Source organism: Petromyzon marinus, chromosome 1, assembly GCF_048934315.1.
Source record: "Petromyzon marinus isolate PM22_M1 ecotype Great Lakes invasive population chromosome 1, UKy_Petmar_22M1.pri1.0, whole genome shotgun sequence".
NCBI lineage: Eukaryota > Metazoa > Chordata > Hyperoartia > Petromyzontiformes > Petromyzontidae > Petromyzon > Petromyzon marinus.
The window spans coordinates 22325006-22337042 of NC_133667.1; the positions used below are offsets into that span (position 1 = coordinate 22325006).

Below are 12037 nucleotides of genomic sequence, written 5' to 3' on the forward strand. Positions count from 1 at the left end.
TTTTTTCCGCTTTGTCCATAAAATTATTGTCACAAAATTATGAAATGTTCTACTACTTGCAGGAAACCATTTCTAAATATTTGCAACCATATGTGGAAAGAGCAGTCCCATTAATTGCTTTTACATATTTGCTTATAGCTTTTAATCGCCTTCTCTAGTCCCGGTAATCAAAAACTCATTATTATTTTAATTGCCTAATGAAATAATTTGGTTGCATGCTCGGCCAGTACAGCTTGGAGCAAATCTTAAGTAATTTTTTTTATGAACAGACGAATGTTAATAATGTTGATAAATGGCCCTTTGTCAATCCACTGCAGGATGAAGTTTCATTTATTAGGTATAGCCCTGTGTGCAATGTGGCTCTTAAGTCGGGTGCAACCCTTTGCTGTGTTGGTCATGGGAGTTGTTTAACTTTGCTCGTCTCGCCACTGACGTCAACTTTGGCGTTAAAACAAAGAGGAGGTCACTGGCTTCATCGCTTAGTGCACAAACCATTGCACCACCATTCCACCCAACACTATCAGAATACAAATGATTGGCTTAGTTTTATTTGCGTACGTGAGTACTGTTTGGCATTAAACTGTGTGAGGAGGCACTTGTTGCCATGTATATGGTCAGTCTAAAAAAAAAACTCAGCAGGGAGATTTATTCAGGTAAACTGCATTTACATTGTGCAACTTTTGCAGATGACCTATATTTACATTTGGTAGCTTATATAAGGAATGCATTACAGATTTCAGGCCTTCAATATTGTAAGGAGGATTAATTTAGAGAACAACTAAGCAAGATGGAAGGTATCTAAGAACTGTATAATGGTATTTATTTAATCCTTGGGTGCCATAAGCAAGCCCTTTCAGATATGTATTTAATTATAAAGTTAAGTGTACCTACTTAGATGAAAACTAGTTTTCTATGATGGTACCGGAAAAGTAACAGCTCTGGTACAATTTTCCTAACTGAGGTTCATGGGCCTCATGGTGTTCGTGGAAAGCTCTTAACTATAATCCGAAGCAACCCAAGAGCACTCATCTACAGGACAGGCCACACACTGATTATGAGTCCGTACAACTAGGAACGAATTGGCTTGTTTTGTTTACGTGACAAACCTTATTAATAGGCTGTCGGGTGGTGGCAGGTTTAAAGACACATTTGTACTCTTTGGTAATTTTGGTGAAGTCACGTAGGTAGAAAAATGAAAAATAATATATCACGACGTTTCGATCGCAACATAAGCGGTCGTCCTCGGGCGTAAAAAATTATCCAGCAGTAGAACTGCTGAACCAGCGAGAAAGCTGTTACAACAAGAGGTTATTTTTGTGGCGATGGGCAAGCAAGCGGGGTCTGAGCTGGAAAGGAATTCCATCCCCGGACGTAAGCACCTCAGTTGTGTTAATGGGGGAGATTAGGGAGAGAGATTAGCATGAAATGAGCTTCCGTCGCCGCATAAGAGTATCATCCCCGCATATGCGCACAACAGCAGTGTTAATGGGAGATTAGCACTATGTTGATGGGAGAGATTAGGCAGGGAGATGTCTATGTGTAACACAAGCTGCGGCGCTGCCAACTGCGCTGTAAGAGGCAAGCGTGTCCACGCAAGAGAACCACCACAACGGTGGTCGCGCCAGTGAGACACAAAGCCCATCACACAGCCAGAACCATCGATACATCGAGGCTAAGGGAGCAGAGGTGGCCATGTTAGTGAAACCCCAGCCCGTTAATGCAGAGGCACCTAACAGGGCAATGCAACCCAGAGAGTCGGAGATAACAGCCAAACGGCAGGGATGAATGGAAGCACCACAGCAAGTTATGACTTTGCTTGGATAATAACGTCCTTCCGATGATTGCTCAGCTTATACCCATCTTCTCGGTTGAAATTGTTTCTGTGTTTATATATTTGGATGGCTTCATGGACAAATCTTTGATAGTAGCCCAAAGGTTTGCAGAGTACCTTGGTCTCGGAAAAATCAATATTGTGCGAGCCCACTGCGTTATAACAATGATCAGCCACTGCAGAGGTATTGGTTCTGCCGTGTTTCAAATCTGCCTTGTGTTTGCGAACACGGTCCGAGACATGTCGTTTCGTTTCCCCAATGTAACTGCTGCTGCAGACACAACTTAGTTTGTAAACACCAGGGTATTTCATGTCAGGAATGACATCCTTCACAGATGGGATCAAATCACGGATTTTGTGTACTGTATTGAATCGGACCTGCATCTTGTGTTTGTTTAAGATTTTGGAAATCTTTTTGGTAACACCTGCTATGTATGGCAAGGTAAGGGTTTTGATTGGGTCCTCAGATGGTTGTGGGTGACAGCTTTGTGGATTGTGCGGTCCGAGTATCCATTCATCTTGAGGGCTTGGTGTACGTGCTCCAGTTCACTGGCTAGGTGGTGCTGGTCAGAGATGCAGCAGGGGCCCTATGGTGTAGTGTTTTGATGAGGGAGTTCTTCGGGGCCGGATGGTGGTGGGAGTCAGGCTTTAGGAATCCGTGTGGGTGGCTTTCCTGTAGACGGAATGTCCCAACGAGCCATCAGGCCTCTTCTCGATTAAAATATTCACGAATGGTAGCTTTCCATCATTTTCCACTTCCATGGTGAATTTGATGAATGGGTGTATGGAATTGATGTGGTTGAAAAACTGGTTCAGTGCTGGCTGGCCATGTGGCCAGATGACGAAAGTGTCATCTACGTATCTCTTGCACTGGGAAGGACGTAGGGTGGAAGTCAGGATGGCATCTGTTTCAAATTTCTCCATGAAAACGTTCGCTACCACTGGTGATAAGGGAGAATGCATAGGGGTACCTTCAGTTTATTTGTAGAATGTACCATTCCAGATAAAGTAAATGTTGGTAAGGCAGTGCCGTTTTCCGTCATGTTAAATTATTCTCATGAATGTCAAATGCTTGTATCTCTGATTTTAAATATTTATTTGGAAATTATAATGAAACACCAGAGTTTTGATTTAAAGATTTCGTGACTGCAGGGATTCATATTCTTGGTTCTTTCGGTAAAGTCACGTAGAAGGGAAACAATAAAATTATACAAATATAAAACAATAAAATTCCCACGACGTTTCGACTGCAACACAAGCAATCATCATCGTGACTTTACCGAAAGAACCAAGAATATGAAACACCAGAGGTAAAACATTTTCCGAGGAATGATTAATCATTCAATATGCGGTGATTGAAGGTGGTTTTCGGCTATTTTATCCCGCTGTAAAAATGCCATTTTAACACGTAGGTTTTCAGGAAAAATCTTAAGAAAAACTTTTTTTGAGTTGGATCACGTAAATATGAATGGAAATGTGTTGTTAAAATATAAATGTGTCGTGAATCCAACCAACGCCCCACAACACGAAGAATACTTGGCTATTCCGGCGACAACGTCGTGGCTCGGCATCACAGTGCCTCTGCGTTTTGCGCTTTCTCCGCTGCCGCCGCCGCCGCCGCCGCCGCCAGTGAAACGAGTGCTCGGCGCGTGCCCGTGGTCTCGAGACACGGACGACCTTCAGGGGAGAGCTGCTGGCACGACAAGTGGTGCACGCCTGATGTGCTCGTTGCACGCGTTAACCCGGCGTGCGCTCCGCTGGGCCGAGCTGCCGCGCCGTCTAAGCCCCCCCCCCCCACTCCCCCCCCTTGCGCTTCCACTGGATGAGCTCCATCTGAGCGGCTCGGCGAGCCCGTGAACTGTGGCTTCCCAGCGCAATGAATCGGTCGCACACGTTCTCACCCTGCCTCGCATTTCAGCTCAAACCAATTATTTATTTGCGGGGTTGTGAATTTGGTCGCAGGATTATGTGCTGAAAGTCCTTTAAGCGTCACCGTGGTTAGGTGAGCGCGGCGCGGCACAGCAACGTAGACGTGCATCTGTTGGCAGTCCTAAGCTGGCGGTGGAAGTTCCCCATTCCTAGCGGGGGAACGAGTACCTCTGTAGAGCGATAGGTCTTGGGCCTCATTTTTCCTAGCCCCACAGGGAAGATATGCCAAGTTGACCAAGAATACAATACATCCATTTGGAAGTTATATTTTTGTAAATGCTATTTACATAGTGGAGTACTGCATTGCGGGATTGTGAGCGGTGGCGGTGGCAAGGATGTCATCCAGCAGTGGATTGACTATGGCTGCTGGTGGTGAAATTCCATTTTATTGGCAGGACAAAGAAATGAGGTGAGGATACACCACGTACTGTATCATTCTGTGTACTGTATTCGACTACTTAGCCGGTGCATCTCGTCGTCGACCGCTCAGAAACTGCGTTGTAATGGTGCGTGTTCCACGTTGTGTGAAAAGTTTTCCTGTCTAGAAGAATCGCGTTGTAGATAAAACAAATTCTATGCAAACGCGGTTGCGAGGACTTTCCATATTTTAAAGACCTACAATGTTTGCTAATCAGTGCCAAGGCTTTACAGTCAACATTTGCTCTGCTGTTCCGTGAATGTAATCCTACTCACCCCTGACGTTTGCAGTGCAGCAACAGCGGAAGGATGACTCGCTGACGGACGTGGCGGGCGTGCGCTGCCGGAGTGCACACACCCTGGAGGTGGAGATCCAGGAGGCGTTCCTGCGCTTCATGGCCTCCATCCTCAAGGGCTACCGCTCTTACCTGCGCCCCATCACGCAGGCGCCCTCCGAGAAGGCCACGGACGCGAGCTCGCTCTTTGACCTGCAAGGTGAACTTTAACTCTCCGATCCATGGAATCTCGGTCCATATCTCCTTGGTTGTTTGTTGGTTGGTTAGCTTTCAAAGTTGTTGCGGCTGATTAATTCTTGAAGCGAAACAGCATTCACGATTCATGAGGCCAGACCGGGCTTTTCCGGTCATCCTCTCTCGCTCTTCCTTCTGATATTAGGAAGCCATTGGAGCTATGCAGTTCTAAATCTAGTTTGAAAACTTATTTCTTTACAACTGCTGTTTAGGTTGTTGTCCTTCCGCGCACATTCAATTAGCACGGTTGGCTACGTATGGTGCGAAAGAACATAGATCCATGCCATATCCAACCCTGAGACCTGCGTAATTCCAGGGCCAGTTCAAACTATTGAGGCAATGTTGCCTCCATTGAACTCAGGAATGCAGATTCATCCTCTCGCTGACTCCATCCCCAGGACGTGGCCACTGCATTGATGAGTTTAACATATCTGATTGGAACTTAAGTAAAATTTGCACACTGGCAAAACATTTTTAAACAGCATTCTTTGGTATATTCGTTTCATGGGACATTGCCTCTGAGTCATTTTAAACTTCCAAACCACTGTAATACACAACTCAAAAACACACACCTTGCACCACCATTTGTTAATTGTGTAAACGTTGACAAAAGCATTGCCTGCGCTCTGCCTTGTCTCTGAACGTTATTTATTTTTAGGGTTTCTGAAGAGCCGTGACCGGTCCTATCACAAGTTTTACACTCAGCTGACCAAAACGCAAATGTTCATCCGCTTCATCGAGGAATGCTCCTTTGCTGGTGATAAGAATGCCAGCCTTGCATTCTTTGACGACTGCGTTGAAAAGGTATGTACCCACATCCCTCCCCACAGAAGGTTAATCGGTTAAGCCAGGAAGCTTCTCCAGTGACTTAAAATTTCCACTTTTGGATCAAAAATGTGTGCAGCGTTTATGAGTATATTAATTTATTCATTCCGGTAGTGTGCCTCTCCGAATAACATTTACATTGCTTTTACGCATTTACTCCATGCTTTATATTGGGTTTTACAGAGTCATTAGTTAATGTGATACATTTTTAACAAGTCTCTTCCCTGTGATTTGAGCTGTACTTGTTTATTTTCATTTATCACCGCTTAGCACGTGTTGTTTTCGTCTCCATGGATTTCCATGAAGAACGCTTTACAAATGCGTATTATATTTCATTCCATTGTCCTTGATTCTTTACCCAGCAATGTGTGCTGGCAGCAAGCCATGAGAACACTGAGTAATGTAAATAGTTGGCTCAAATAGCAGTTCATAGGCATGTAACAATGCATTAGTTCATCAATGCAAATTGATTCCCATGCTCACAATACATCCATCATATGATTGTGCACGTGATATGCTACTGTTTTATAGAGACAAAAACAACAGATCAAACTAAAAACCACTCCTGCTCCCTGGCATCCATTGGCACCTTAGGGTGTCACGGTGGCGAGATCTCAACTACCTCGCCTGGTATACAGGAGGTCGTGGGTTCAATCCCGACCCTGACGCCTGTGGATTTTTCTCCGGGTCCTCCGGTTTTTCCCTCCACAATTAGAAACGTGCGTTTAAAGGATTTGGCTGTTATAAATCTCCACATTGATGACTCACTTCGCTGAGCTATCGTTTGTGGCCAGGTTGCTTCTGAAAAAAGAGCTATACAGCTCAGTGGGCCTTACCTGGTAAAATAAAAATAGTTTAGTTTTCGTTTCACTCACCCCCTCATTGCCCTTCAGCCATCCTCCCCCTCCACCGGGTCATCTTACTTCCCACATCAACTCCTCCCATCGACAAAGGCAGCCCAATGCACTGACGTGAGCAATGTTTTTATTTTAACACGTAGCAGGCTTTCGCGACCAATATTATTCATAATAAAGGTTTTTGGGTTAGATCGCGTTTATTTATAAATGTGTCGTAACCCTCCACCACCCGACACGGCCAATCAGCAAAAAAAAGGTGTCACGTTGACAAAAAGACAAATAATTCACTACTTTTGTATTTACCAGCGAAACGTCGTACTCAAACTGTAAATGTGGATTCGCTCTTCAACACACCGGTGGGCTAAAGTAGTGAATTATTTGTCTTTTTGTCAACGTGACACCTTTTTTTTGCTGATTGGCCGTGTCGGGTGGTGGAGGGTTACGACACATTTATAAATAAACGCGATCTAACCCAAAAACCTTTATTATGAATGTTTTTATTGTTGTGTTCACAATGTACAGCTCATGACAGTCAAAATAATCTTTGCAACAATAACTGTTCAAACGACGCAGGCAAAATAACAAACAATGCAAATGGGAAGGTAAAAATTAGTTGAAATAGAATCGAATTTTGAATCGAATCGTGACCCCAAATGGAATTGTCAGGCCAACCATAACATGCCCCACCAGGTAGTCTTTGTTGTTGCTGCTGCTGCTTGTACTGCTGCTGGAGTTGCCATTGCTGATAATGCTGATGCTTGTATCATTGCTGCTTTTGCTACTGGTGCTGCTGCCACTGTTTCGCTTGCTAATGCTGCTGCTGTTTGCTGGCGTCGCTGGTGGTGGTACCACCGATGGTGCTTACGCTGTTGCTGATGGTGTCGCCGATGGTGGTGTCACCGATGGTACCGCTGCTGCCGCCGCCACCGCCTGCTAATGCCGCTGCTGGTGCTGTTGCTGCGCCAGGTCGACGTGGAGCACGGCGAGGAGACGCGGCTCGTCGAGCTAGACGAGTCGCTGCGCGGCGAGCACACGGTGCTCGTCATGCCGCCCGAGCCGCCCCCGGCCCCGTCGGGCCCCAATTCGGAGCCGCTCGCCTCCTACAGCTACGACGGTTTCCCCGCGCTTCAGCCCGAGCTGCTGGAGAAGCCCAACGGGGGCGCTGCGTACCCGCCGAGCCAGGCGACTCCCAGGGTCGTTGGGGTCCCCGGCAGTCCCGCACTCGTCACGCGCAGGACTCAGCAGGTAGCAATGGGCCCGCACGCGCACCACCTCGGTTGGGGTTGTTCACGCGGCCGTCACCGACACGCTTTGACCGGTCACCATTGAGCACCATTCTCAATTGGTGCCGTGCTGGCAAGATGTTAACTACCTCGCCTGGTATACAGGAGGACGTGGGTTCGATCCCGACCCTGACGCCTCTTTATTTGGAGTTTGCGTGTTCTCCCCGTGGTCCCGTGGAGTTTTCTCCTGGTCCTCCGGTTTTCCCGTCCACATTTAGAATCAACATCACGTGTTTAAGAGTATTTGGAAACTCTTTATTTCCACGTGATAAGCCACTTCGTTGAGCTATCGTTTGTGGCCAGGTCGCTTCTGGAAAAGAGTTCTATAGCTCAGTGGGCCTTACATGGTGAAATTAAAATAGTTTAATCCTGCGCCAGGCACCTCGCAGTGGTGATGAGTCGGAGTGTATCGGTGACCACCAGTGTAAACCACTGAAATTCATATATTTTTTTAAAGGGCTGTTTTTTGCGCTGCTGAGCATTTTGTCAGTATTTTGGTGATAGGGACAGCTGAGAGTTAATGAGCCGAACATTGCTGAACAATACATGGTAAAAGCAGAAAGTATCATCAGCAGAACACTTAAACTCGCTGTCGGAAAGTTGCGAGCTCAAATCCGACTTGGAGATCCAATGTAAATTGCTCTGTGCCCCATCTAGAGATGCTTTGGAAATTTGGTTAAATAGGTAAAGGTGCAGGGCTGCTATTGCTCGCCTATGCCACTGCTGGCACAAGGACCTCTACTAAAGAGAGCTCCAAAAACCCCCACTTGGTAATTTGGCCTACTCATCCATGCCGGCCAGATATCTTGGTAGAGTTTATTATTAGCCCATTATCCTTCATCGGTGCAAAACGCTGTACTTGTGGGAAATCACCGGTGATTGTCCTTTGGTGAATCTGACCCTGGCTATCGGGTTGTGGAATTTCCACCCACTCGCTCAGGGTTGCCATTGGTTACGTATGCTGCACCATGGTAGCTTGGGCATGGAAACACTGACTTAACTTGACCATGTGTTTTAATTTTCAAACTTTATTTTTCAATGTCAGTCCTATAGTCTGGTATCCATTATCCCGAGTGTTTACAGGAGGCACTTTACACACGTGCATTTTCAGTATCATTGATTCGTACTGGTGTAACGAGCCAATACCTATTCCACTATTCGCCACTAAGTGATGGTGACATCACCACTGCGCCTGTGCCAGGCCAGGTGCACCTTGAGGCCACGTGAAGTGTCGAAGGCTCGCTGACAAGAGGTTACGGGACAGATCCCGGTGCCGTTGGGTTAGCTGACTGAAATGACTGGCAGATTGCACCAGCTGTACGTCCTACTCTGCCAACTTGCTGCATTTTAGCCACCCAGCGCTCCGCTTGTTGTGAGCGAGCCACACACACACACGCGCGCACCCCTTGTGACCTGACCCCGGCTGCAGGAGATCAAGCTTGCGCAGAAGCTCGCTCGCAAGTTCTCGGCGGTGCCCAACCTGTGGGCAATGTGCCTCTTGGGCAACTGCTACAGCCTGTGGTTCATCTGCCTGCCGGCATACGCGAAGGCGCGCCACTCCAAGCTGCGCGTGCTGGAGACGGCCTACTCCGTGCTGCTGCGCATGCAGGAGCACCGCCTCGAGTGCCCCGACGAGGTACCTCGCCGGCTTGCTGAGCGACGGCGTGTGTCCGAGCGTGTCCGAGCGTGCGTCTTGAAAGAAAACCAAAAGCGTAGATGTTGTCGATTGTGATTCACGCTGCGCGCGAAGAGAACCGTTATTTGCGAGGAAGAGAAGCGTAAATGCCAGTGGTTTGTCAGATTAAATGAAATGGATTGGTCTGTTTTATCTGATACATCGATTTATCCTAACTTGACTTGTGTGTAAGCTAGCATAGTGGGAAATGAACCATATCTAGATTGGAATTCCCGAGGGAAAGCCACTTTGTTAGTTTGCATAATAAATAATCCTTGGTTTACAATTAAGCGAATTATTCGGTGATGCTGCTGTGTTGGCAATGGTACACAAGCACAATAAACAAAACACTAAACACGTCTGTCAATAACGCTACTTTAAAATAAAATAAAAATATATAATGGGCAACGTTTTGAGCAATGGCCCTTCTTCATGGCACAAGCATAGCACATTGTGTTTCAGTTGAGTCAGTTGAAATATTAAACAGGCCTCTTCACCACTGCTACTTCTGTACAATCCGATTGATGCACTATTCCACCATGATTTTACGATTTGTCATAATTTTGGGGGTCACGGTTCAATTCATGGTCCAATTTCATTTTTTGTCCCGTTTGTACTGCTTGGTTTGTATTGTCATTTTAATCAATCCAAAGGTAACAATTGCAAAACATTTGCAGATAAGTAGCATCATATTCATAATTAATTATTCTACAAATTATTTTATGCATGTGTAGTGACTGACTCGGAAACACTAAGAGTTGGAGGCACTTATTTTATTACTAGCCTTTTTGCCCGTCCAAGGACGGGTGTATTGCAGTAAATCTGAAACTTGCAAGTGAAACGCAGACCGTGACGTGGTGATATTCATTGCATCAATGCGTATGCGTGCAATTTGTAAGGGCGCGGTGAAACAGACCTATTTCGTTTAAAGGTTACAATCCCTTGTTCATCATGACGTCCTTTTTACTTTGATGTCTCAACAGCGTTACGGAGATCGCGTGACGTGAGGGTTCTGCCTTTGTAGTGAGGGTTGTCAATTGACGCCGAGGAGCGGGGAGGAAGCGCCTCGCCCCCCCCCCCATGTGAAGTGACGTCACCTGCTCATGATTATTAATAAGGGGGGCTGTTCGATGTGCAGTGATGCCACCTGCGCATGATTATTAATGGGGGGGGTAGGGGTGCTCCATGTGGAGTGACGTCACCCAACATGATTATTAATGATGGGTAGGGGGGTCCATGTGGAGGGCCCTACCTGTTCGTGATTATTAGCCACATTCACTCTCTGCACTATTAAGTGCTCACTCATGATGAAGGTATATTTCTTATGTCGTCCGTAACTAAAGTTACCTTTTAAGTTAAAGACAAATAATTTAATTTTAAAACAGTTACTTTCTTTTGTAAAGTATGTTCAGCCTGTGTTTCTACACCCCTGTGAGCAGTCAACGTGATATTACGCAGCCACATTATTTGTTATTTGCGTGCCCTCGTGTGTTTATGCCACGGTTATTGGATTGTGTGACAGCAGTAATAATTGATGGATTGCCCAAACACAAGCAAAATGTGTTCACGCTTTGTGAGCAAAAATGCCTGGGTTGCATTGTTGAACCGATTGAAGCAAAAAGTCAAGGAGAGTGTCCTGGCTTGTCAAGGAACCCATCTTGATTGCGACATTGTCCCGTGCCCCACAGGTTTGCTACCGGGTGCTGATGCAGGTGTGTGGACAGTACGGGCGACCTGTCCTTGCTGTGAAGGTGCTGTTTGAAATGAAGAAGGCCGGGATTCATCCGAATGCCATCACCTATGGTTACTACAACAAGGTGAGGGGAATGCTGATCAGAACTGCACAGTAAAAATATATTTTCTAAATTTATCTTCATCAGTACATGTAAAAGATTCCCTCGTATTAAAAAGTGTAGAGGCGCACACTTGACCAAGACAGGATATCAGATACGTAGTTGTGTCAATGAAGGACAACATTAATGCTCACAGTTTCGTTGGTGATTCAATGAAATAAATAGTTATTGGTGAACAATCGAGGTTCAGCTGTGCAAGAGAAAATATAGAGGAACATGATGTAAGTACTTGGGAAACGATGCTCTCTGTAGATGTGAATTAGAATAGAGGAGTGTGGTGTTATTTGGAAAGCTAGTTTGACCATACCACGGACAGCAAGCACATTTTTCACACACGCTTTTTCAATAAATGGGTAATGTCTGAGCAGCCCTGCACCAGGTCTCCAGGCAATCGAGAAGTATTGACCTGGCAAACATGTAGCAGCATTTCTAGACTGGTGTCGTGTGAATGGTCATGAGGAGAATTCTGATAGACACTATTTTACTTTACCATTTATGCATAAGTGTCACTTGCAATGGCAGAATTTAGGAGCCATTGCAACATTATGGATCTGCACCTTAAATTGAGATAGGTTTTACGCAATCAACTTCTGCCAAGATTTATTCGAGGTAAAAAAAAACTTATCGTGTTCTTTGCTGAATAGGAATAATAAAAAGTTTCCAGTTTGAACACTAAAATCTCCTTCTCCTAAGTGATCTGGACTGTGTTTGCCAAGAATGTTTGCATTGCCAGTGGGGAATACCACTGACGAGTATCTGCTGTGAAGGAAATGAACAATAATAATGGTCCCTTAAAGTCGCAATGTTGGGAGTATAAGTTCGACGTTGATCTTAGAA

The 12037-nt window shown here is 45.7% G+C and overlaps 1 protein-coding gene across 4 annotated transcripts in view; it reads left to right on the forward strand.

Annotated features, from left to right (window-relative positions):
- LOC116956544 (C-myc promoter-binding protein-like) overlaps positions 1–12037 on the forward strand; it is a 133219-nt gene that overhangs the window by 81777 nt on the left and 39405 nt on the right. For all 4 annotated transcript variants that reach the window (XM_076065699.1, XM_076065689.1, XM_076065681.1 and 1 more), the window contains exons 12-16: positions 4469–4672; positions 5366–5511; positions 7356–7634; positions 9102–9308; positions 11036–11164. In XM_076065699.1, the coding sequence (XP_075921814.1) occupies positions 4469–4672; positions 5366–5511; positions 7356–7634; positions 9102–9308; positions 11036–11164 (965 nt within the window). The remainder of the gene's footprint in view (positions 1–4468; positions 4673–5365; positions 5512–7355; positions 7635–9101; positions 9309–11035; positions 11165–12037) is intronic.